This window comes from Corythoichthys intestinalis, chromosome 13 (assembly GCF_030265065.1).
Source record: "Corythoichthys intestinalis isolate RoL2023-P3 chromosome 13, ASM3026506v1, whole genome shotgun sequence".
NCBI lineage: Eukaryota > Metazoa > Chordata > Actinopteri > Syngnathiformes > Syngnathidae > Corythoichthys > Corythoichthys intestinalis.
Genome location: NC_080407.1, coordinates 49580137 through 49604052, shown reverse-complemented (window position 1 = coordinate 49604052; position 23916 = coordinate 49580137). Strand labels below are relative to the sequence as shown.

At 41.4% G+C, this 23916-nt stretch overlaps 1 protein-coding gene across 1 annotated transcript in view; it reads right to left on the bottom strand.

The window, feature by feature from the left end:
* The window catches only part of kcnip4a (potassium voltage-gated channel interacting protein 4a), a 75431-nt gene extending 65518 nt beyond the window's left edge, over positions 1-9913 (bottom strand). Inside the window, exon 1 of the mRNA XM_057854130.1 lies at positions 4127-9913. Within this exon, the coding sequence (XP_057710113.1) occupies positions 4127-4211 (85 nt within the window). The 5' untranslated portion in view covers positions 4212-9913. The remainder of the gene's footprint in view (positions 1-4126) is intronic.
* Between the last annotated feature and the right edge of the window lie 14003 nt (positions 9914-23916).

The following is a 23916-nucleotide window of genomic DNA, read 5'->3' as shown; positions in this document are numbered from 1 at the left end:
CTGAGGTATCAAATATTCAGTGTTTACTGTACAGTCGGCACAGGGCAAGCGGAACATGACCTGGCCTGTCGGGGAAACCAAATAGAGGCAAACAAAGAAGGGGCCCCCACTTATGAGCGAGATAGGCGTTATACAGCGCAGACCTCAGACGCGGGATCGCGATGACGGACGACCCGTCGGATTGGGTCGCGAGTGATACCTCGCAGACGCCGTCACGCCTCAGACACGTGTGCTCGAGAACCGTTTCCAGAAGGCGGCGGAGAAAAAGATTAATCACAGCTCAGTCGGAGCCGTAATGATCGGGAATTGAAATGTCACTTAAAAGCGCCCGAGCGGAAAAAATGGAGCGGATAAAGATCGAGTTGAGTAAACGCTGACAGTGCAGTTATCAGATGGAAGTGTTTGCGAATGAGATTCGCTTCCTTTTGAAATCCCACCTGGACTAAGCATTGGGCAGACCGATTTGGGTGTTAGCTAAAAACCTGAATTGCCGTTCAGTGGCAAAATTTCTACTATATCGTGCAATCAAGCCTTTTTTAACAAGAATTTTCAACTTAAAAAGCTCTTTATGTTTCGACTCGGTCAGCTTTGACGGAGATAGGCCCCCTATTAATCGGCTCCACCCCCGTGTCCTGTCAAAATATTTTGAAGTCTATACTTTAGCCTTTAACGGTCTGTGTTGAATGATCATCAGATGTTAAATGTAACTTCTAGCGTTAGCGTAGCATTCGCGTTAGCATTAGCGTCCTCTTAAAACACTAGCCAGTCTAAAGCAGAGCCACTTGGCTTTGGTTTGTGGCTTTAGGTAGGTTTCATTTAAAGTAATATCCTGCTTTTCACGCTGAGGGTGTATGATCATCTCAAAGTTGGCGTTGTCTTTGTAAACGCTACAATATGTGCTCATCTGTCTATCTTCATTCCAAATTGTTGGAAACATTTTTAGACTAAAACCTTTGAATTTCACAGACAAAAACATTTCGAGTAGCTTGACTAAAACTAGACGAAATTTGTATATTTTTACTAAAACTAGACGAAGACATTTCAAAATGACTAAAATATGACAGACTAATAAGTGTTATCATCCAAAAGAAAAAGACAAAAATGAAAACGAAAGAAATAATTTGTAAATCATAAGTTGGCGGAACGCAAAGTACATATGACGGCGCAGGGATGACGAGACGGGCAAGGGTCCCGGAACTTACGCAGAAAATGGTGCTGAAAACAACACGCAAATGCCCACTTGCCATTCTGTGGGACTTACAAGCCTCACTTTCAGATAATATCCATGGTATAAATGTTATGACAACAATTTACAATTATTTGTATATCTGACTGTGAGATGTGCTTTAATGCTTTTGCACATTAACAGTATTTAAACCAATTATGTGTGTTTAAAACTAGGTGTTATGATTATGTTTTCTCATGTAACAGTCTATTCGCTTGTGCTTTAGTGCTTACACAATGAAAAGAGTGATAATGTTTCCTTTTTCAGTAGACCTCACCATAATGTTTCCTTTTTCAGTAGACGTCACCATAATGTTTCTGTTCTCAATAAAAGGCTGTGCTCCTCAGGGGTTAGGTTAGATAAGCTTGTTGTGAGCCACATGCTCCACATCAATCTTTCTCCTGACGGCCGTTAGCGTAAAAGCTTTATCTTCGTCTCAAGTCTGATTCTTCCTCCGTCCCTTCCTAGGTCTTTTGTTGTTTTCTTAGTTCAAGTATTAAGTTTAGACCTAACAGTGACTCAAACAATCAGGATCATTATCAGGCTGCTGCAGAGCTTGCTGATGAGCTGATCATTTGATTCAGGTGTGTTCAAGGAGGGAGACATGGAAAACAAGCTGGACAGGTGCTCTCGAGGACCAGACTTGGGCACCCCTGATTTAGGCTATCCTCAGCACAGCACGGGCAATTGCCCACATAACCACAGGTGGGACTTACAGTACAGTCAGCAATTAGTTTCTCAACAGGTCTAACTTGTAAAACATTAAAGAGAATACAATAAATAACGCAAACCCAATTCTTTTCAGGTTTCCGTTCAATCCCTCCCGTCTTCTCTGGCCCCAAAGTTCCTACGACGTCACAAATTGGGCAGCCCAAACCCATAGGAGTACTGGCCTGGTGCTCTGGCTGTTGGTGGTCCACCTGGCTGACTGCTGGCGCTGTAGCCGACCCCAACTCCGGGTGGCGCTGAACCTGACCAGCTGCTGCTACCGTAGCAGCCTCCTGCCCCGGCTTGGCTGGCTGTCCGTGAACCTGGCTAGCTGCTGTGGCGCTAGCCTCCTGCTGTGCCCGGTCCTGCTCGTTAGCAAGATCGCTACAACTGTCCTTATCGCCAGTTGTTGCTTTTCTGACTCGTTTTGAACCATCTGCCTTCTTTTTACAAAAAGACAGTAAATGCAACTCTTTTTGGCATGTTGAAATACTGTTTGATCCTGGCTGCTTGCTCCCCAGATTTCGCAAATTTCCAAAGGGGTTTTTTGTTTTGTGTTTTTTTTAATGTCAGGGGCGTGATTTGTATGTCCAGATTTTCATTAAATTGACAAATCTCTAGTGCTGCAACGATTAATCGATCAACTCGAGTATTCAATTAGAAAAAAATATTCGAATTACGTTGCTTCGAGTATTCGTTTAAAGTGGCGTTGTAATGGTTTATTGTGAAAATGTTTGCATTTAGTTTTATTGATTAGGATAAATACACTGCCTTCTTGTCTGTCTCTTTTCACATGGCTGAATCCAACTGCTCCCTGTTAGGACCAACATAAGCTAAGTTTTTGTTTGAGGAAATGTTTTTTAATGCATTTATAATTTAGTTTATAGGTATTTTTAGCTGTTTTTTGTGGGAATATGTGTCCGAACCATTTGTTTAGAGCATTGTAAAAAAAAAAAAAAAAAAAACTTTAGCATTTTATAGCATATAAGCTAGCGGACTTTTTCATTGTAAGTTAGCCATTTCTTCTTTTGTTGTACATAGATCCTCCTTTTTTTTAATCGATACCTTTGAGGCTCAGCTCAGGTATTTTAGTGTCCTTATCCGATTACTCGATTATTCGAACTAACTAGTCCATCGATTAATCGACTACTAAAATATTCAATAGCTGCAGCCCTACAAATCTCACTCTTTCAAATGACGTTAATTTTTTAAAAACAATATGCAATTTTGGGATTTGTTCTGTAAATGAATGTATGCAGATGATAATTTTATTTTATACATTTTAAAAGAAATGTTATTATATTATTATTATTTTCAATACACAAGAGGTGCCGGATCTGCCCAAATAAGTCCCGGAACACAGGGGGGCCAAAATCAAGAGGTGCCTGATCTTGTTCCGGCAGGATCTGTCACAAAATATTCCCTGAATATATATATAAATGAATAAAATGTTCATAAAATTATGATAAAAACAAAAACAGAATTCACATTCTGGTTAGAACCCCCGAAAATGTTAAACTTCCAATTCTTTTAAACTGGGAGGACTGCTCGTGAATGCTCATCTTTCAGTGCCTTTTATTTGGACAGAGTCGAATGAATGTTCCTTCGTTTATTCATATGCCCCTCCGGGTTGAAATAGCCCGATTTTTTATTGCCTCAGTGCTGATTAAATACGTTAATTGTGGACTTATTGTTGCCAGTAAAGTCAGCCTGCAAGGCCCAGGCATACTCTTTGATTGTGCTTTAAATGTCTATGGGCCGATGAGAGGGTCAAAACGGACTGACATCCAATGAGTTAAAAACACTCGAGAATCAGCATCAATTCAAGCTTAAAATGCGCTAATAAATGAGCCAACAGTCACTATGGTAACTAATGACTTACTCCATTGGGTAAACTGATTGATTTCTCCAATCTTGGCGTCTCCTGCTAATCTGCGTTTATTAGTTCTGACTTAAAAGCTTCAACAGTTTTCACTCTGCCGGTCAACCAAACATTGAAAAATAGTATGTAAGGAAGCACCCTCAAGTTCATTAGCATCATGCAGCACGACTCTGGGGAAGAGCGCTATCTCTTTCTTGCAGCCGTAGCGCAAGCGATGACTTGACAGCAAAGCTCAATTAAACCCCAAAAAGGTTTGCACAGAGCCACAAGTGAGAAAAGATCAAGTTCTTTTCCAGAAGGACCCATCTTACCAGGGTTCAGTGAGCCCGTGATGAGTCGGAACAGGTACTGGGCGAACTTAAAAACCTCCCGCTTGCACCGTTTCCTGCAGCTCATCTTGCCCGCCGCTGAGAGTCGCTTGTCCCCGGAGCAAGGTCCCGTTTGCAGGTCCGGTTGCGTCAGCGGCGCATGTTTGGCGGCGCGGCGGTCATTAGTTAGCGGCTCCAGCGTAAAGCCTCTTTACGTCTCCTATACAGACTTTTTAAAGGGAGGGTAAAGTCTTCTCCTGCCGCACTCGATCCGGTTGTGAGCGCGCCTCTCGCTCAAGTCGGTACCATCTGTGGATGTTTTACCATCGCTGACGGTTGCCATGGAGGTGGGGCCTGATTGGCCGGTGAGGAGAAGGAGGAGAGATGGAAGGCACACATACTAGAGAGGTAGGGAGAGCACATTATGTGCCAAGTACGGCAGTCAAGTACTCAAGCAGAGTCATCGACTTTTTAGGCACTCTAATTTCAAAGTTAAACCCTGACAAGGCACTCGTTTAACTCACGAGCTGCCATTGAAGGTGCCAGGCTGACGGCTCGCTCCTTAAAGGGAACCTCCGAATTAAAGACTTGAAGGCTCGAGGAAGTCACAATTGTTTTGTTTTTACACCGTATTGGCCCGAATATAAGACAGTGTTTTTTTGCAATGACATAAGACTGAAAAAAGAGGGGGTCGTCTTATATTTGCAGTCTAGACATTATACCCATTCAGAACGCTAGATGGCGCCAGATATCAATGAGGCGATGTTCTGTCATGACAGATCTCAGCCACTCTCAAGTTTAACCAGTTTGCATTATTTTATTGCAATGTTTTTCCTTATTCAGATTTGTTTCAAGTAGGGCTGTCAAACGATTAAAATTTTTAATCGAGTTAATTACAGCTTAAAAATTAATTCATCATAATTAATCGCAATTCAAACCATCTATAAAATATGCCATATTTTTCTGTAAATTATTGTTGGAATGGAAAGTTAAGACACAAGATGGATATATACATTCAACATATGGTACATAAGGACTGTATTTGTTTATTATAACAATAAATCAACAAGATGGCATTAACATTATTAACATTCTGTTAAAGCGATCCATGGATAGAGGGATTTGTAGTTCTTAAATGAAAAATGTTAGTACAAGTTATAGAAATTTTATATTAAAACCCCTCTTAATGTTTTCGTTTTAATAAAATTTGTAAAATTTTCTATCAAAAAATAAACTAGTAGCCCGCCATTGTTGATGTCAATAATTACTTACACAATGTAATGGGTGCTGAAGCCTATAAAATCAGTCGCACCCAAGCGCAAGCAGAGGGCAGCAAAACTCCATAGTGAGCGTTTCACTGTACTGTCATTTAAATCTGTCCGAGCGGGACATTGCGTTAATTGCGTCAAATATTTTAACGTGATTAATTTTTAAAAATTAATCAACGCCCGTTAACGCGATAATTTTGACAGCCCTAGTTTCAAGACTAGTTACAGTTAGACTTCACTTTGATGGTTAATGCAGTTTTTGCAATTTTGTTGTTTTATCACAACCGATTGGTTTATTTACATTTCAAAAACCAGAAGCCATTCATTTACGAATGTGATTGCACTTTACATATTTAAATGTTCAGATATTAAGATTTGAATGAGGCAAAATAACATGCTTTTTCTCTCAAATATATTGTTATAATCATTTGTTTTGGATGTAGTGTAATTATTTTCCCTATAAAAATTAATTTGTCTTTTTTTCAAACTTGAGTCTTGAAAAAGAGGGGGTCGTCTTGTCATCAGGGCCGTCTTATATTCGGGCCAATACGATATTTAAAACATAAAATATTTCCATTGATTTAAAAATCTAATTTTTAGAACATGTTTTGACTTACGGAGGGCGCCATGTTTTACGCGAGCAATACGCGCTGGGGGGTTGGACTGGGAGAATAGCTGTGCGAGCTAGCAAGCGAAGCTAGTATGACGACTAGCATGATTTTGTCACATTCTGCTGCTGGTCAGTTTTGTTGCAGAGATGTGGGATGAGTTCCCGATGTCATACCGGCATCCAATTCCAACTCATCAGCAATGTCGTCAAACCGATCCTAAGCAGCTTGCCGAGATATTGCCTTGCTGCCATTTGACAGTTTGTATATCCCTTACCTTTTATATTGTTTGTCTGCCTCTCAACGCGGTTTTCCCTTGTTTTTTTTTTATTTTTTATTTATTTATTTTTTAATTGATCCCACCTACTGTCACGGACCCTTTTTGTGTCTCCCTTTTTGCGATCGCAAGTTTTTTTTTGTGAGTTCAATGAACCCTTGTAAGCAATCCTTCTGATTTTGTCTGTTATTTGGTTTCCTACCTTGCTTCCACATTTGCGGACCATAACGGATTTGTTGGTTTACATCGAAAGACTTGAGTTACTGATAAACACTACAGTGATAATATACAAATACAATACAAAATAGTCTGAAATGTTAATAAATCATAGCTGCCTCTTATATTCCTAACCACAAAAAGGAACAAATTCTGCAGCAGGATGCTCTTCCATCGCATACTTCAATTTCTACCTCAAAGTTCTTCAAGGCAAAGAAGATCAAGATCCTCCTGGAATGGCCAGCCCAGTCACCAGACATGAACAGGATGAAAGAAGAAGCATGGAAGACGAAACCCAAGAATGTTGATGAAGTCTGGGAGGCATGCAAGACGGCTTTCTTTGATGTTCCCGATGACTTCATCAATAAATTGTATGAATCCTTGCCGAAGCCCATGGAAGTCATACAAAATATTAAATATGGATCTCACAGCACCACTACTTAATTCACTTATGTAACATATTTTTGTATTTAAAGTACACATTTTTTGGTCAATTTTCACACTACTTTCTGTAGGCGACAAAACTTTTGTCTTGCCAAAATTTGACCTTTATGTCTTCATTAAATGATAAAATTTTTTCAGTGAAACAAATATATTTTTGAACATTCAACATCATTTGGGAGAGTCTTAGATTTCATATGAGCCATTTCTGAAACTAATTCAATAATTATAAGTCAGGTTATTAGCAATTGTTTCTACAAAATGGATAAGCGACAAGACTTTTGTCGGGGACAGTATAAGCCGAAGGATTCAAAATGAAGGAAAAGAGTAGCGGTTTATAGTCCGAAAATTACGGTAGTTTCCTTCTGAGGAAGTACAACAACAGCAAGAATAAAGCAAGTGTGTTATGGAGACCATGTATGTATGTGGACACCAGGTCTTTATGGAGTAAAGTTTTTTTTCAATGACTAAAAATAGTGGACCCGGAGATTTGGATTGATGTTTATTTCCATTGCAGTAAAACAGGCTTCCACATGTCCTTTGTAAAGTGGGTTCACATCCATGGACTGAAACTCGCTAGGTGAATCATTTACAAGCTGCAGTTGTGCTTCATTTCATTTCAACATGTGTGTGACCGCCATCTAGCATCAGCTAGTTTAAACTATTCATATCAGCAATTCCTACAAGTATTTACTTTCCAAATCATCATTAATATTGCATTTAGCATCTCAAAGTAAATTACTGTTTTGCCGGGCTCTTGTTAGCATTCATGCTTTGACTGGAAAGTGATGTCGTGTCTACAATAGAGGTGGGAACCTCTGCATCGCTCACAATACGACAGTTACAGTGGGGCAAATAAGTATTTAGTCAACCACTAATTGTTTTGTTTTCCCACTTGAAAATATTAGAGGCCTGTAATTGTCAACATGGGTAAACCTCAACCATAAGAGACAGAATGTGGAAGAAAAAAAAAAGAAAATCACATGGTTTGATTTTTAAACAATTTATTTGCAAATCATGGTGGAAAATAAGTATTTGGTCAATACCGAAAGTTCATCTCAATACTTTGTTATGTACCCTTTGTTGGCATCAATGGAGGCCGAACGTTTTCTGTAACTCTTCACAAGCTTTTCACACACTGTTGCTGGTATTTTGGCCCATTCCTCCATGCAGATCTCCTCTATAGCAGTGATGTTTTGGGGCTGTCGTTGGGCAACACGGACTTTCAACTCCCTCCACAGATTTTCTATGGGGTTGAGATCTGGAGACTGGCTAGGCCACTCCAGGACCTTGAAATGCTTCTTACGAAATCCCCTCCTTTGTTGCCCTGGCAGTGTTTTTGGGATCAATGTCATGCTGAAAGACCCAGCCCCGTCTCGTCGTCAATGCCCCTGCTGATGGAAGGAGATTTTCTCTCAAAATCTCTCGATACATGGCCCCATTCATTCTTTCCTTTACACAGATCAGTCAACCTGGTCCATTTGCAGAAAAACAGCCCCAAAGCATGATGTTTCCACCCGCATGCTTCACAGTGGGTATGGTGTTCTTCAGATACAATTCAGTATTCTTTCTCCTCCAAACACGAGAACCTGTGTTTCTACCAAAAAGTTCTATTTTGGTTTTATCTGACATTAGCACATTCTTCCAGTCCTCTTCTGGATCATCAAATGCTCTCTAGCGAACCGCAGATGGGCCTGGACGTGTATTTTCTTCAGCAGGGGGACACGTCTGGCAATGCAGGATTTGAGTCCCTGGCGGGGCATTGTGTTAGTGATAGTAGCCTTTATTCCTGTGGTCCCAGCTCTCTTTAGGTCATTACCAAGGTCCCCCCCGTGTGGTTCTGGGATTTTTGCTCACCGTTCTTGTTATCATTTTGAAGCCACGGGGTGAGATCTTGCATGGAGCCCCAGATCGAGGGAGATTATCAGTGGTCTTGTATGTCTTCCATTTTCTAATAATTGCTCCCACAGTTGATTTCTTTCCACCAAGCGTTTTATCTATTGCAGATTCAGTCTTCCCAGCCTGGTGCAGGTCTACAATTTTGTCTCTGGTGTTCTTTGGTCTTGGCCATAGTGGAGTTTGGAGTGCGACTGACTGAAATTGTGGACAGGTGTCTTTTATACCGATAATGAGTTAAAACAGGTGCCATTAATACAGGTAACGAGTAGGGTTGTTCCGATCATGTTTTTTTGCTCCCGATCCGATCCCGATCATTTTAGTATGAGTATCTGCCGATCCCAATATTTCCTGATCCGATTGCTTTTTTTTTTTGCTCCCGATTCAATTTCAATCATTCCCGATAATTTTTCCCGATCATATACATTTTGGCAATGCATTAAGAAAAAAAATGAATAAAACTCGGACGAATATATACATTCAACATACAGTACATAAGTACTGTATTTGTTTATTATAACAATAAATCCTCAAGATGGCATTTACATTATTAACATTCTTTCAAGTGAGAGGGATCCACGGATAGAAAGACTTGTAATTCTTAAAGGATAAATGTGACTTTGTATATTGTGACTAAATATTGCCATCTAGTGTATTTGTTGCGCTTTCCGTAAATGATACTTTAGCTATTTAACTGTTGTGCCCAAATGCATGATGGGAAGTGCACCCATGACTATGCGTAGTGGTACCAATTGGTATATCTTCTCTGCGTTGGGATTTAACATAGGGTGTTAAGAAAAAGATCAGTTACAACCTCTCTTCCCCACATTGCTTCCCACGATATTTCTAATCGTAGGGAGAGGTATTGTAAGGCTTTAGCCGATCAAAGAAATGCTCCAAAGGCTGCCAAAATTCACTCTACTCATTTTACGCTGCCTTTTAGCTCTATATATAGGTAAAACGGCGCCGTTACAGATTGAACGTGATAACGCGTGAGTGGGTCGTGCAGCACGTGCGTTAATTGCGTTAAATATGTTCACGTGATAAATTTTTTAAAAAATTCATTACCGCCGTTAACGGGATACATTTGATAACCCTGCCTTAAGCCTAAACTAAAGACTCTGGATGAGTGTAACATATTATGTCTGTAACGTTAAATAAAATTAGAAAATGATTGTATAAAAATATATATATATATATATATATATACATATATTTAAAAAAAAGGCATGTCAGACATTTTTTTGCCGATTCCGATACTTTGAAAATGACGTGATCGGACCCGATCGACATCTCTAGTAACGAGTGGAGCCTCGTTAGAAGAAGTTAGATCTCTTTGACAGCCAGAAATTGCTTGTTAGTAGGTGACCAAATACTTATTTTCCACTCTAATTTGGAAATAAATTCTTTAAAAATCAAACAATGTGATTTTCTGTTTTTTTTTTCCACATTCTGTCTCTCATGGTTGAGGTTTATCCATGTTGACAATTACAGGCCTCTCTAATCTTTTCAAGTAGGAGAACTTGCACAATTGGTGGTTGACGAAATACTTATTGGCCCCACTGTATCGTTACATTGGTCAGGGAATCATTTATGTTTGTATCCTTCTGCTGTGAATTGGAATGATTATCACTAGTAGAAGTGCATGGGTTTAGTTAAAAAAAAAAAAAAAATCTGGCTACACAGTCGTCCCATTTGCTCTTTTAATACATGTAAATGCGCTAATAGCTCTCTGCCGGGTGAGAAAAGCCCCTCCCGCTGTGCTGAATAGGCTTTTGTCAGCAATGACGGAAAGCCCAACAGTCGCTCGGCATCGAGCGGTTATTGAAGAAAGATAAGTTAACTCCGCTTTGCTTTGGGGAGGCTCGAAATTGCCGTTCTAGGCCCAAATCCCACTCCTAACTCGCTTCCGGATGCCAAATAACACGATCAAAAGTCATCATTCGCCTTTTGAGTAGCTGTACAAAACGTCCTGGATGTTGATTTTATTGCATGCGTGCATGAAAGTGGTAAGATTTGCAGCGAACATAACAGCTTTTTAATTAGCGCTTGATGGACACGGTGGGACTTGAGTCAGAATTTTATGAAGTAGTCAGATATGAACACCACATTGAATCATCTCAAACAACGGCCGGGGATTGTTAATGCCTTATTACACACCTGGTGCCGATATCCCAACGTACACACTTCCCACGTGACTTTGAGTAAATGTATTATTGAGACAGAGTGATGAAGGAGGTAGTCGAAGAGGCGGCTGCGACATTGCGGGGTGCCGCTGCAGATAAGAGCCCGCAGCTCGATAGCCGACCAGAGTAATGAATTGCTGATGACATCGAGAGTACGGGCGTTAACGCAAAAGCTCCCCGGGGGGCTCGGCCGCGGAACATACGAGATGCTTTCTTACATTAATATCTATTGTACCGTTTCGTATGCGCTAACCTGCCCGAGCAACTTCCCGTTATTGCCGCATTAGCAGATATTCAAAAAGGTCACGACTAAATAGTGATGATATCTATATCTAAGTGTCTGGTTGGTCTGAACAGTTCTAATGTTTCACATTGATTGTAAGGCATACTCCCATTGTGATCATTCAACATACCTCGTTTATTATGACAAAGCAGCGAACAGGAAGGGGTTATGGGGGAACAGAAGAAGAAAAACACAACAACAACAAAAAATACATTGAACGCTTACACTTACTATGAATATGTTGGTGCTATCGTCAGCTAGATGTATTTCCGGTTGACACCATGTGGGGGGCCTGTTGACCAGGGAAACAAGGAGGGGGGGTCTATATGATAAGTGATTAGGAGGGGTGGAGTGTACACAAATCAGCTGTGTGATCTAGAAACCAGTAATCGTGTGAATCCCTTGTGAGTGTAAGCCCGTCGGCAACCCACCCTATGCTGCCCCATTGCCAATCCCGGCACCGGACCCCCCACCTGGGCGCGCCCAATCACATCCAGCTGTGTGAAAGCCCCACCAAACATGCAACAGCCAAGCAGACGAGTGGAGACGCTGCGCAGGCACCACCCCAGGACCACGGCCCCCACCCAGTCAGGGAGGGAGAGGGTTATGAGGGTGGGTCTTGCACAGCCCATCCCTCGTCCCACAGCCCAGCAAAAGGCAAGGCAAGGCAAATTTATTTTATATATCACAATTCGACACAAGGCAATTCAAAGTGCTTTACATCATATGAAGATCATAAAAATCACATTTAAATCAATGCAACGTAAAAACCAAGACAATCAAAATTGGAAATAAAATTATACATAAAAAATGCATTTAATCACGAATAGAATAAAAATAAATAAATAAAAATAAAACAAAACAAATACAACAAAAGGGCCATCGTCACCTCCCAGGGACCCAGGGTGGTTCCCTGGCCACCCGCGTGCCCATCAACTGGCCTCCAGAGATGGGAAGAGGGGACACACACCAACCCCACACCCACCCCACCAAGCCCACGAGCCACAGCCGCAGCCCCCCAACTGGCACGGCACGCCACGCCACCGGACCCCCGACGGCCCACCAACCGCAGGGCAGGGAGGGGGGTATGGGTGGGAAGGGGGAACCTGCGCAGCCAGTCCCTCCTTCCGCAGCCCAACAAAAAGGGCCATCGTCACCTCCCAGGGATCCAGGGTGGTCCCCTTGGCCACCCACGCTCCCATCAACCGGCCTTCAGAGATGGAAGAGGGGACGCATCATCAACCCCACACCCCCCGACCCCGACGGAGTGCAGGGCGGATACCCAGGCAGAGAAGCGAGGGGAAGGCGGAAGCAGGAGAACGCCGACGCGGGGCGACGCGAGATCAGAGCCTTGCCCTCCCCGCACTCCCGCGGCCGGCAGCCCAGGCAGACGGGAGGCCACGCCCCGGGAGCCACGCCATAGAAAAAAGTGTGGGACCCACCCACCACCCTATTACTGTTTTCAGTGTTCACCTAAAGTATTCGGTGGCACGCCTGCACAGTTGGCCAGCACACACATACGCACCAAAAAAATAAAGTCAAAAGGGGCACTTTGGGCATGTAGGTGCAGGTGCTAGCATCCTCCGCAACCCCCCCCTGCACGTGCCTGGGTTTCACTATTAAACAGTGGTGTAGCTTCACCACACTAATAGCAATTACGACAATGATGTGACCCGCAATGAAAGCAAGTATCTATTTACATTTTCACCTGCTGGGAATTGCTTAAAAACGCTATTCTAGGACATTGATCTGAACATGTCGGTCATGTGCTCCAGCGCGCATTTTGATGAGCGCAATCTGACGACGTTGTCCTCAGAGATGTCAACATTTCACTCTGAGATTTTTCCCATGTTTGTAAGCAAGCCAAGACTCCATGTTTTGTTCTCCGCGGAGAACGCTAGGAAAGTAGATTCTATTCTTTCAACGAGCCATATTAACATAATTTCACCTTGTCTAATAACCTCATAACATCAGGATTTTGGCCTGTTTTTCTGCTGCTTCCCCTAAAATAAAGTAACGGACAGGCCCAGGGGTAACTAGGGGCCCGATCTAAATCTAATAGAGGAGTTCCAGAAAATCTATTATTACATGCATTGCGATTCGACACGTGACGATTCGATTCATAAAAGTTCAAAAATGATGATTTTACCTCATAACTTTATGACAGCCGCTCGTAGCGGAACGAAATTCAAGACACCTGCCGTCCAGACACCGTTAATGCACGCACGCACAACGTTATGATGGATGAGAGAGATTTACTCCTTTTTAAAAGACTGGAAAATAAATTTGTGTATGAGACAGGCAGGCCCACAAAAGCGCGACCCAGTGGTCGCTCTTTTGTGCGCAAGTTATTTTTTAGAGCGAGAGGGAAAGAGAGATAGTTCGTTGCTCCTTGTCTTTCAGATGTCCAGCAGTAGATATAAGGCATTTCAATTGAAAAATGTCCTGAGTGTGTTGGTAAGACCTGTGTGCGTCTACAAGAGGTGAGTACACAAACCCTCTTGTGCTGTTTAGCCTTTATTGTTGTTGTTTTTGAGATGTTAATAGTTAGCGCCGAGCGCTTAGCTAATTAGCTAATTTGCTAACGTGTATTTCATATGCAGATCGTGTAAAACCATGATTAAGTACAGCGGTAACACTACAAACATGCGAAATAGTACAGAAATTTGTTGTTGCAAGTGCTGCCTGGGAGCCGACAGGCTTGTGGGCGGTCAGGGAGAGAAGAAAGTGCGCACGCTGTAATGAGTGTCGATGTTGGAGGCTGCCGGAATTTTTTATGTGCTCGGCAATAAACGCTACAAGTTAAAAGTGATCAGGAGCAGTTGTGATTTCCACCTGTCACTCCAATAGTTACACAAGGGAGGTAACACGGTGAAAACAAAGTATATTGGTTAAAAGAAGTCTTATTTCTAATGACACTTTGTTTGTGTCCAGAAAATGAGATAAATAAGAACTCCCTTTGAAATGGTTAATGTTTCTGCACTTCCTTGTAAAAAAATTAATAGAATAACAAAGCCGTAGATCACTGTAATTTTTTGAGTATTTTTTTGGGCACCCCGCCACTAGATAGCGCCCTAGGCAACCGGCTAGCTCGCCTATGATCACGGAACCTATAGACATAGAAAGCCAATATTCAACCGAAACTTTCAGATCTAGTCCAGAGTTTGAATGCTTTGTTTAAAATAGTTACTTACAGGATCGCCCAATTAAAACAACAGTCATAACAAGGCACAACCAGTGTGCCAAGATGGAGAAAACTTCTACCTGACCTCATTTTTTGTTGACCCAATTCCAGTAAAGCCAGCGGTCTGCGACAGGAGTCAACCCAAAGAGGGTGCGCCGACACCCCGGGGGAGATAATTGGCAGCGATGACATTAGCAAAACAGAACATGCGCAGGTGCGCAATTGACCTGAATGTCTGAGACGTGTCAAGGTCCTTGCAGGTTACGCGCACTGCTTTGGGACCAGCGGCGCGGCAACAAGAGCACCTTCAAAATGATGGACGTCTTTTATTTGTGCTCTATAAATAACTTGGGACTGGAACAGGTGAATTTTATTAGCATTCGTTTTAATGATTTATAAGGATAGGTGAGTTTTTCCAGTTTTCGATATTATTTAGACACCATTACACATGATGTAGCAAACTGCGGAGTGGGATAACATCTGTTGTTTTATCACGCAGATATGCTGTGAAAGGCATTCACCATTTTAGACATCTGTTAACTTTCCAACCAGTGAATTTCTGATAACCTCCAGTCTTAACAACAAGCTGTCGTACTTATATTTCATTATAAGACAGACCTGCTCAACTGATTTTCAAAGGTGCTTAGGGGTTGATTTGTGCCGGTACAAGATCCGGCACCTCCTGATTTTGGCCTGCCTCTGTTCCGGGACTTATTTGGGCAGATCCGGCACCTCTCGTGTATAGATGCCGATCGATCGGGTCCGATCACGTCATTTTCAAAGTATCGGAATCGGCAAAAAAATATCGGCCATGCCTTTTTTTAATATATATATATATTTTTTAATTAAATCGTTTTCTAATTGTATTTAACGTTACAGACAGAATATGTTACACTCATCCAGAGTCTTTAGTTTAGGCTTAAGGTAGGGTTATCAAATTTATCCCGATAACGGCGGTAATTAATTTTTTAAAAAAATGTATCACGTCAAAATATTTAACGCAATTAATGCATGCACTGCAAGACCCACTCACGCATTGTCGCGCTCATTCTGCAATGACGCCGTTTTACCTATATAGAGAGATAAAAGGCAGCGTAAAATGAGTAGAGTGAATTTTGGCAGCCTTTGGAGCCTTTTTTTAATTGGCTAAAGCCTTACAATCCCTCTCCCTACGATTAGAAATATCATGGGAAGCAAGGTAGCAATTGATCTTTTTCTTAACACCTTATGTTATTTCCCAACGCAGAGAAGATATATCAATTGGTAGCACTACGCACAGTCATGGTTCCACTTCCCATCATGCATTTGGGCATGGCTACAGTATCATTTACTGAGAGCTCAACAAATACATTAGATGGCAATATTTAGTCACAATATACAAAGTCACAAGTCTTTCTATCCGTGGATCCCTCTCACAGAAAGAATGTTATTAATGTAAATGTCATCTTGAGGATTTATTGTCATAATAAGCAAATACAGTACTTATGTACTGTATGTTGAATGTATATATTCGTCCGAGTGTTATTCATTTTTTTCTTAATGCATTGCCAAAATGTATATGATCGGGAAAAATTATCGGGAATGATTGGAATTGAATCGGGAGCAAAAAAAAAGCAATCGGATCGGGAAATATCGGGATCGGCAGATACTCAAACTAAAACGATCGGGATCGGATCGGGAGCAAAAAACATGATCGGAACAACCCTAGTTGAAGCGTGTCTCGGTCAAGGATTGCACGTGTTGACAAATGCCCGTTTAATAATGAAGGGGGCACCCGCCTGCACAAACGGCGCCGGTTCGGTTACGGGGCAAAGGCTCAGCTAACCGATGGGCTGAAGAGCGCCGTTGTCTGTCGACAGGTTACTCGGCTCGGTGCGAAACTAATCGCAGGCTGTTAGCGGCCAAGCCTCGTTTCACGGCAACAAAGGACAAAACCGGAAAGTGCTTCTCTGGAATTCATTACTGGGATATGATGAAATCATTTCTCATGGTGTTATTAGCTTACATTTCCACTCAAAATGAGGTTCTAGGGTATCAAACACATTTGTTTTTAGTTGTTATTGCCTCAAATGCAGATTTAGAACCGATGAGATACTAATTAACACTTTATAAAGCACTCATTTGACACGTTGGCTGTCATTGACGGCGCACAATTCACTCCGAGTCCAAATGGATTGGACGTTTAGCGGCGTCAATAACAGCCAATGAGTTTACCCACCACCCCCCAAAAAATATTAAATTGCGTTCATGTACGTGTGGAAGACAAGGGTGTAGGTTTGGTCTCAACATTGGTAGGGACAATATGGCATAACCTGCATGTACACTTTTTGCTGGGGACGGGACATTCATAATGATCAATGCAAAATAAATCTGTATTAACATATAACTTTTATGTACAGTGGGGAGAACAAGTATTTGATACGCAGTCAATGGGAAAACCCATTGGCAGTGTATCAAATACTTGTTCTCCCCACTGTATATTGGTTCAAACTACTCTGTTCAATTCAAACCTTTGTTTTCAAAAATGATTAAAGAAACATTTGGTAAACTTCCACAATTTAAAAAAAAAATTGCATTATTTGAACATAACTTATATTAACATACACAATAAATACAAGCTTGTTAGCATCTCTTAACTATCCAGAAATCTGTTTGACCCTCGCCTCGCCCAACCACGGCCACTTTACAGCCGCAAACCCGAGCCCGGGTGCGGTCACACCCTCAGCACCCTCCTTACTCCGCCCCTGTGTATTGTGATTTCCTTTACCGCACAAACTGTTTTATTGTGTTTTATTTGTTGAATTGACTTTTTTTCAAAATTTTATTGTACTTTCCCGCCTTTTATTTATCATGTAGTATATTTTGCTTTGATGTAAAGCACTTTGAGGACCTCTCAGTTTTTTTTTTTTTTTTAATGGCTGTATAAATAAATTTGATTTGTACTTAAAGAGCATTCAATTTACTTTAGTATGCTGCCCTCTGCGGGCATACATATAGAAGTCCAGCTTTTAATGGTCGAAACTTAATTTATTGTCCAAGTTTCCAATTCCCCAAACCAACAGCAAATGACCCGATATCAGTAGGACGTGTCCCCCAAACTTCGCCGATTCCATTGACGCTTTTGAAGGGTGCTGCCATTGACGGCCATAGACGTCCAAATCTCCCATTAATTTCTAATGGGATTTACTGTGTTTATTGCCACTGATGGACATGTTATTCCATTCTATTGTACTTGGATTCCATTGACACCTATGTAAGTTGATGCCATTGACTGCCATGGACGTCCAAAAATTGTCCCATTCATTTTCAAAGGCAAAAATAAATAATGTCCCAAAATCAACAGGAAACGACAAGATATCAATAGGACGTCTCCCCCGACCTCCTCAATTGTATTGACGCTTATGGAGGGTGCTGCCATTGACGGCCGGGGATGTCCAAATTTCCCATTCATTTTTTCTTATGGCATTTACTTGGTTTAATGCCATTGACGGGCATGTTTGTCCATTCTATTGATAGCCCTGGGCGGGGCTAAGATCTGTATCTCCACATGGCAAAGACCAGAAGTAATTTCTCCCGAAATTGCAGTTTCAAGTTTATTGTCCAAGTTTCGTTCGCCGATTTATGATCATTTTAATTTGCTAAATCCAAAAATCACATTGGTTTCGCTCAATCATGTCATCTTTCTGGATCATGCTAATGCACTTAACTCTATGAATGTCTATTATTTAGCTTACAAAAAATATTTTGTAATACTACAATATATACTTTTAGAAAAAGATTTTTCACTTCCAAAACCTGCTTTGGAAGACAAAAAAGTCAACAATCTATAATAACCTCTTTTGTCTTATCTGAAGGGAATAGTATCATTTCTCATATTTACTGTTGACTGTTTGTATTACTCCAACACACTAAATATAAAATCAATAGTATTTATATCATAGTTTAAGAAAAACAAGCAGAATATATTTGATGTTATAATCACTTGACACTGGGGGAGATGGCTGTTTACATTGAAATTTTAGACAGCTTTCTTAGCCCTTGACTTGAAAATATGTTTGTTGTTTTCCAAGATGACAATGCATCATGCCACAGAGCTAAAACTGTTAAAGCATTCCTTGGAGAAAGACCAGACCAAAGTTCCAGGACCTTGTCCAATGCAGATTCTTGTCTCTTGACTTTTTGCTAGGGGTTGTACATTGAACGCAAACACTATGAATATGTTGGTGCTATCATTAGCTCGTTGTATTATTGAATTAAGAACATTTCTGGCAAACAATTTTTTAAAGATTAAATATACACCAAAAAATTACTTCAAATTTCAATCTTCTTCATCTTCTCATCTGACCAAAGCACACGGTCCCAGTTGAAGCCTCGGACCATGTGTATTTTTGTGTGAGACCAAGATTGAGTTTTTTGGCAACAAACACTCTAAGTGGGTCTGGCGTGCCACAAAAGATGAGCATGCTGAAAAGCACCTCATACTCACTGTGAAGTATGGGGGTGGGTCAGTGATGCTGTGGGGCTGTTTCACTTCCAAAGGCCCTGGGAACCTTGTTAGGGTGCATGGCATCATGAATGCTTTGAAATACCAGGACATTTTAAATCAAAATCTGGTGCCCTCTGCCCGAAAGCTGAAGATGGGTCGTCACTGGGTCTTTCAGCAAGACAATGACCCAAAACATATGGCCAAATCTACACAGAAATGGTTCACCTGACACAAAATCAAGCTCCTCCCATGGCCATCTCAGTCCCCAGACCTAGTTTGGTTGGCAAAAGGGGGTTGTACAAAGTATTACCACCAGGGGTGCTAATAATTATGACACACATTATTTGATCTCAAGTAATTTTTTTCTTTATGTGGGATTTTTTCCCCCCCTGAATGATTTTTGTCTTTTTTCCATTAAGGTCCCATATTATTTGAACAAAAAAAAATTTATTAGAAGCTAAAAGAACACATCTTTTTCAGGGGTGCCAATAATTATGGAGGGCACTGTATATAACTGAACACATTATCTAACACACCCAATATAAAATCATTAGTATTTATATCATAGTTTAAGAAAAACCAGCAGATTATATATATATATATGTTATAAACAGGGGCAGAGGGCACTGTATATAACTGAACACATTATCTAATGCAAATAAGGTTGCTTAAAAGTTGGTGGGGACGATTTGAGCCTCCTGAAAAGTTGGTAGTGTTTCGTCCCTACCGGTCCTATGCAAACCTGCGCCCTTGTTTATGAGTTTTCCAAATCGAATTAGCATAAAAAACTGACCTGATTGAGAGAAACTTGTCATTTTTGGATGCAGGAGTACAAATTGTCCTTAAAACAGTTGAAAAAAACCAGACAACTTTCCCCAAAACATTTTTTGTAGACCAGTTTTATCTTCATTTTCCACCTCCATATGAAACATGCACACTGCTGTATTTTTTTCCCCTCCAAATGTCAAAATGTTGCTTAAAAAAAGGACTACACACACAACGAGTGGACTACTACCTAAAATTTGCCCCAGTGGCCCTTGACGAATCAATACGACATGAGGGCTATTTTTAACCAAAACGATATGATTTGCATACTCCCTCCTTTAAAAACCTATTGTTTTTAGCCTGCAGGTGTAACTGAGAAGTACAAAAAATAAATAAATAAATAACCCCAACAAACCAATGTAGCCAAAAACAGTAGAAATAAAAAGCTATTAAGCTAAAAGCACTGGCAAGTGGGGTCTTATCTATAAATAACACTGACGTACCACATGTGTGATCAATACTTCTGCAGTGGGTCTTGACATTTCCCAGTGCCACTAAATCACAAAGCTACAAAAGTCAAAGGTTTGATTGATAGCCCCATGTAATACCAGTGTCCCAACGTCAGTTTTATGTTTTTTCCCCCCATTCAGAACGCATTTGAAGATTATTATGAGCCTCTTAAGTTGTTCTGTGCCATTGACGATAAACGTCCAATCACGCAGCTCTTAAAAGATTAAACTGAAACTCTTTAAACGAGTTTATGGCGAGTAGACGTCCAATCCATTTGAAGTGGGATGGTGGCAGCGAATGAACGTTCATTCAGTGGCAATTTAGGAAACAATGTTAAAGCCTTTTCAATGGTAGAAAGGTTGTTGTGTTTTAGTTTTATTCAGAAGTGGGTTGAGTAGCCCAAAAATGTACTGAATTAAGATTAGCGTTCTTCTAAATATTATTCTATTCTAAATATTATTACCCAAGTAAAAAAATATTCGTTGAAAAGTATACTCAAGTCATGAGTAACATTGCCAGTAACTGCTTACAATGTCTGATTTTAAAGAAAATAATGTTTTTTTTTTCTCAGCACATTTTTATCTGTATTAACTATTATTAGAGCCCGAATTGAATTTTTTGAAAAAGGCCTCGCTATTTAGGTTTTTTCGACATTGAGCGATGAAATTTGGGCTTTCGATACCTTGTGCAAAACTGCTTCTAAAAGTCTCTTGCACCCATATTCCAAACCCAATAGGAAATCTGATATTTTTGATTGAATGTGAAATTTTTATCAACTTACAGGGTGCACATACGAGACCTTGTCGCCGAGGGCATTAGTTCCATCGTCCTTAAAATTGGCGAAACTGTTCATGAGACAGAAGCATCCTGAGTTATCAAAATGGTGAGTTTTCATTCACTGGCCCGACCTGGGCAGGGTGCCAAAGCCGGTCTTTTTTTGGCAAAACACCAAATTTAGAAAATTGCGTCCATGCCATTGTCAGCCGTGTACCGTCTTTGCCAAAGACGGCCATGTATGTCCATGCCATTGACGGCCATGTACGCCGATACTATTGATGCAAATGAACTTGGATTCCAATGACTGCCATGCACCTCAAAATATCAACAGTAAGTGATCTGATATAAACAGGAAGTGACCTAAAATGTACATCCATGCCATTGACTGCCATGTACGTCCATGCCATTGACGGCCATGTACGTCCTTGCCAATGACAGACATGTACTTCCATGCCATTGTCAACCATGTACGTCCATGCCATTGTCAGCCATGTGTGTATTTGCCAATGATGGCCATATATGTCCATGCCATTGTCGGCCATGTACGTCCGTGCCATTGTCGGCCATGTACGTCCGTGCCATTGTCGGCCATGTACGTCCGTGCCATTGTCGGCCATGTACGTCCGTGCCATTGTCGGCCATGTACGTCCGTGCCATTGTCGGCCATGTACGTCCGTGCCATTGTCGGCCATGTACGTCCGTGCCATTGTCGGCCATGTACTTCCATGCCATTGTCGGCCATGTACGTCCATGCCATTGTCGGCCATGTACGTCCATGCCATTGTCGGCCATGTACGTCTTTGCCAATAACAGCCATGTACATCCATGCCATTGTCGGCCATGTACTTCCATGCCATTGTCGGCCATGTACGTCCATGCCATTGTCGGCCATGTACGTTCATGCCATTGTCGGCCATGTACGTCCATGCCATTGTCAGTCATGTACGTATTTGCCATTGTCGGACATGTACGTCCATGCCATTGTCGGCCATGTACTTCCATGCCATTGTCAACCATGTACGTCCATGACATTGTCAGCCATGTGTGTATTTGCCAATGACAGCCATGTACGTCCATGCAAATGACGGCCATATACATCCATGCCATTGTCGGCCATGTACGTCCATGCCATTGTCCGACATGTACGTCCATGCCACTGTCAGCCATGTACTTCCATGCCATTGTCGGCCATGTACGTCCTTGCCAATGACGGCCATGTACATCCTTGCCATTGTCGGCCATGTACGTTAATACTGTTGATGCTAATGAATTTGGATTCCAATGTCGGCCATGCACGTCAAAATAGCAACAATAAGTGACCTGATATCAACAGCAAGTGACCCCATGAGGTTTACCTGCTAAAGCAAAGTTACCTTCGCAATTTCTCCAGAAATGGCATTTTCTAGTAATTTATAAAATGTAATAAAAACAAACCAAAAAATGACGTAGTGGGCCAAATCTGGCCCCTGAACGATGGGTTTGGTGCCATTTCTCCTTTTTGAGGAGGCATTGAAAATGGATATGAGTGAATATGCATCAGAAGGTATTGAACATGAGCATTCCACAACAAAATATATGAAAGAATGGCAAAACAAAATTATCAATTGAAAAAATAGGATGAGAACATTTCCGATTTTTGTTGTTGCGTGCCTACCTTTGGGTTTCGGGGAGCCCCAGGTGAGGACGCGGCGCACCAGGCAGCAGTTGAGCAGGACTTTCTTGGAGAATCCTTTGCGGAAAGGCGCCGTGTCCACCTGGCGTTCTTCGGACAGCGTACGCATGGCGCAGAACGTGAACAGTCGACGTCTGGCCAACCGTGAGAATTAAAAGAAGAAAAAAAAAGACGATTCTTCTTCTGCCGTTTACGTTAAGGAGCGCAGGGCTTACCTTAGGGGCTTTGAACTGATTCACACTGGCACTTTGCTTAGTCGAGCAACAGCGTGAGATAGTGGACGTTGAGGGGGAGGATGAGGAAGATGAGAGCGAGAGCTTAGAGGAGAGAGAGAGTGTGTTTTTAATGAATCACCACTAGAGGGAGGTTAAGCCCCCCCCATACAGGTTGGCATCCATCAACTTTTGCTTTTAGCGTAATTAAGATAAGTTTATGACCTCACCACCACTTTTGCTGCTAATTAGGCCGCCATGAGAAGGTGAAGCTGAAAGGAAGATGCCGTAATTGCTCCCACCGAGATGAGCTGGAAGATCTTCCGGATCCTGAGGTGCGCTTGTTTAGCAACACCCAATTGGAAGGGGCCACTAGCAAGTCTGCGGCACATTTGGCTCTCGCAAATCAGTGTTGGCAGGTCACTCGCAAAGACGCCACCAGGGTAGCAGTTTTCTCGCTAACCTTGTCCTTCCGCTTGGCGAGGCCAAAATTAGCAAAGGGATGTGGCCTTGCGGGTGAAACCGGCTGCATTGCAGTACTGAAAAAGAGGAGTCGGATGCTAGGGGTGAAGCTGAAATATTAAAACTCTTTATTGATGATGGTAAATTTCTGTATGTTGATTGAATGAATAGTGAGTTTTTTTTTTAAACGTTGTTAACCTTTAATTAATGTAAAATGTGTGAATGGACACTAACATAATTTTGATTTATTTATTATCATCCTTCTACCTGTTCTGTTCAAGACAAGGAGAAAAGTAATCTGAGTGACCTAATGGTTTAATGTATCACATGGGAGTTTGATACACTCCCATGACGGTTGTTATTTTTTTTAAATTTGTGAATGGACACCAACGTGAGATTTTGAATGTGTTAATGCGGATTTATAGGAGGTTTTGCGTCAACGACTTTAAGTATTTTTGGAGAAAGTGTGAAAATGTGCATAGATATACAAACATGTTTATCTCTGTATGTACTGTGGTCCTTTGTTTTTCGCACTTAATTGGAACCAGAA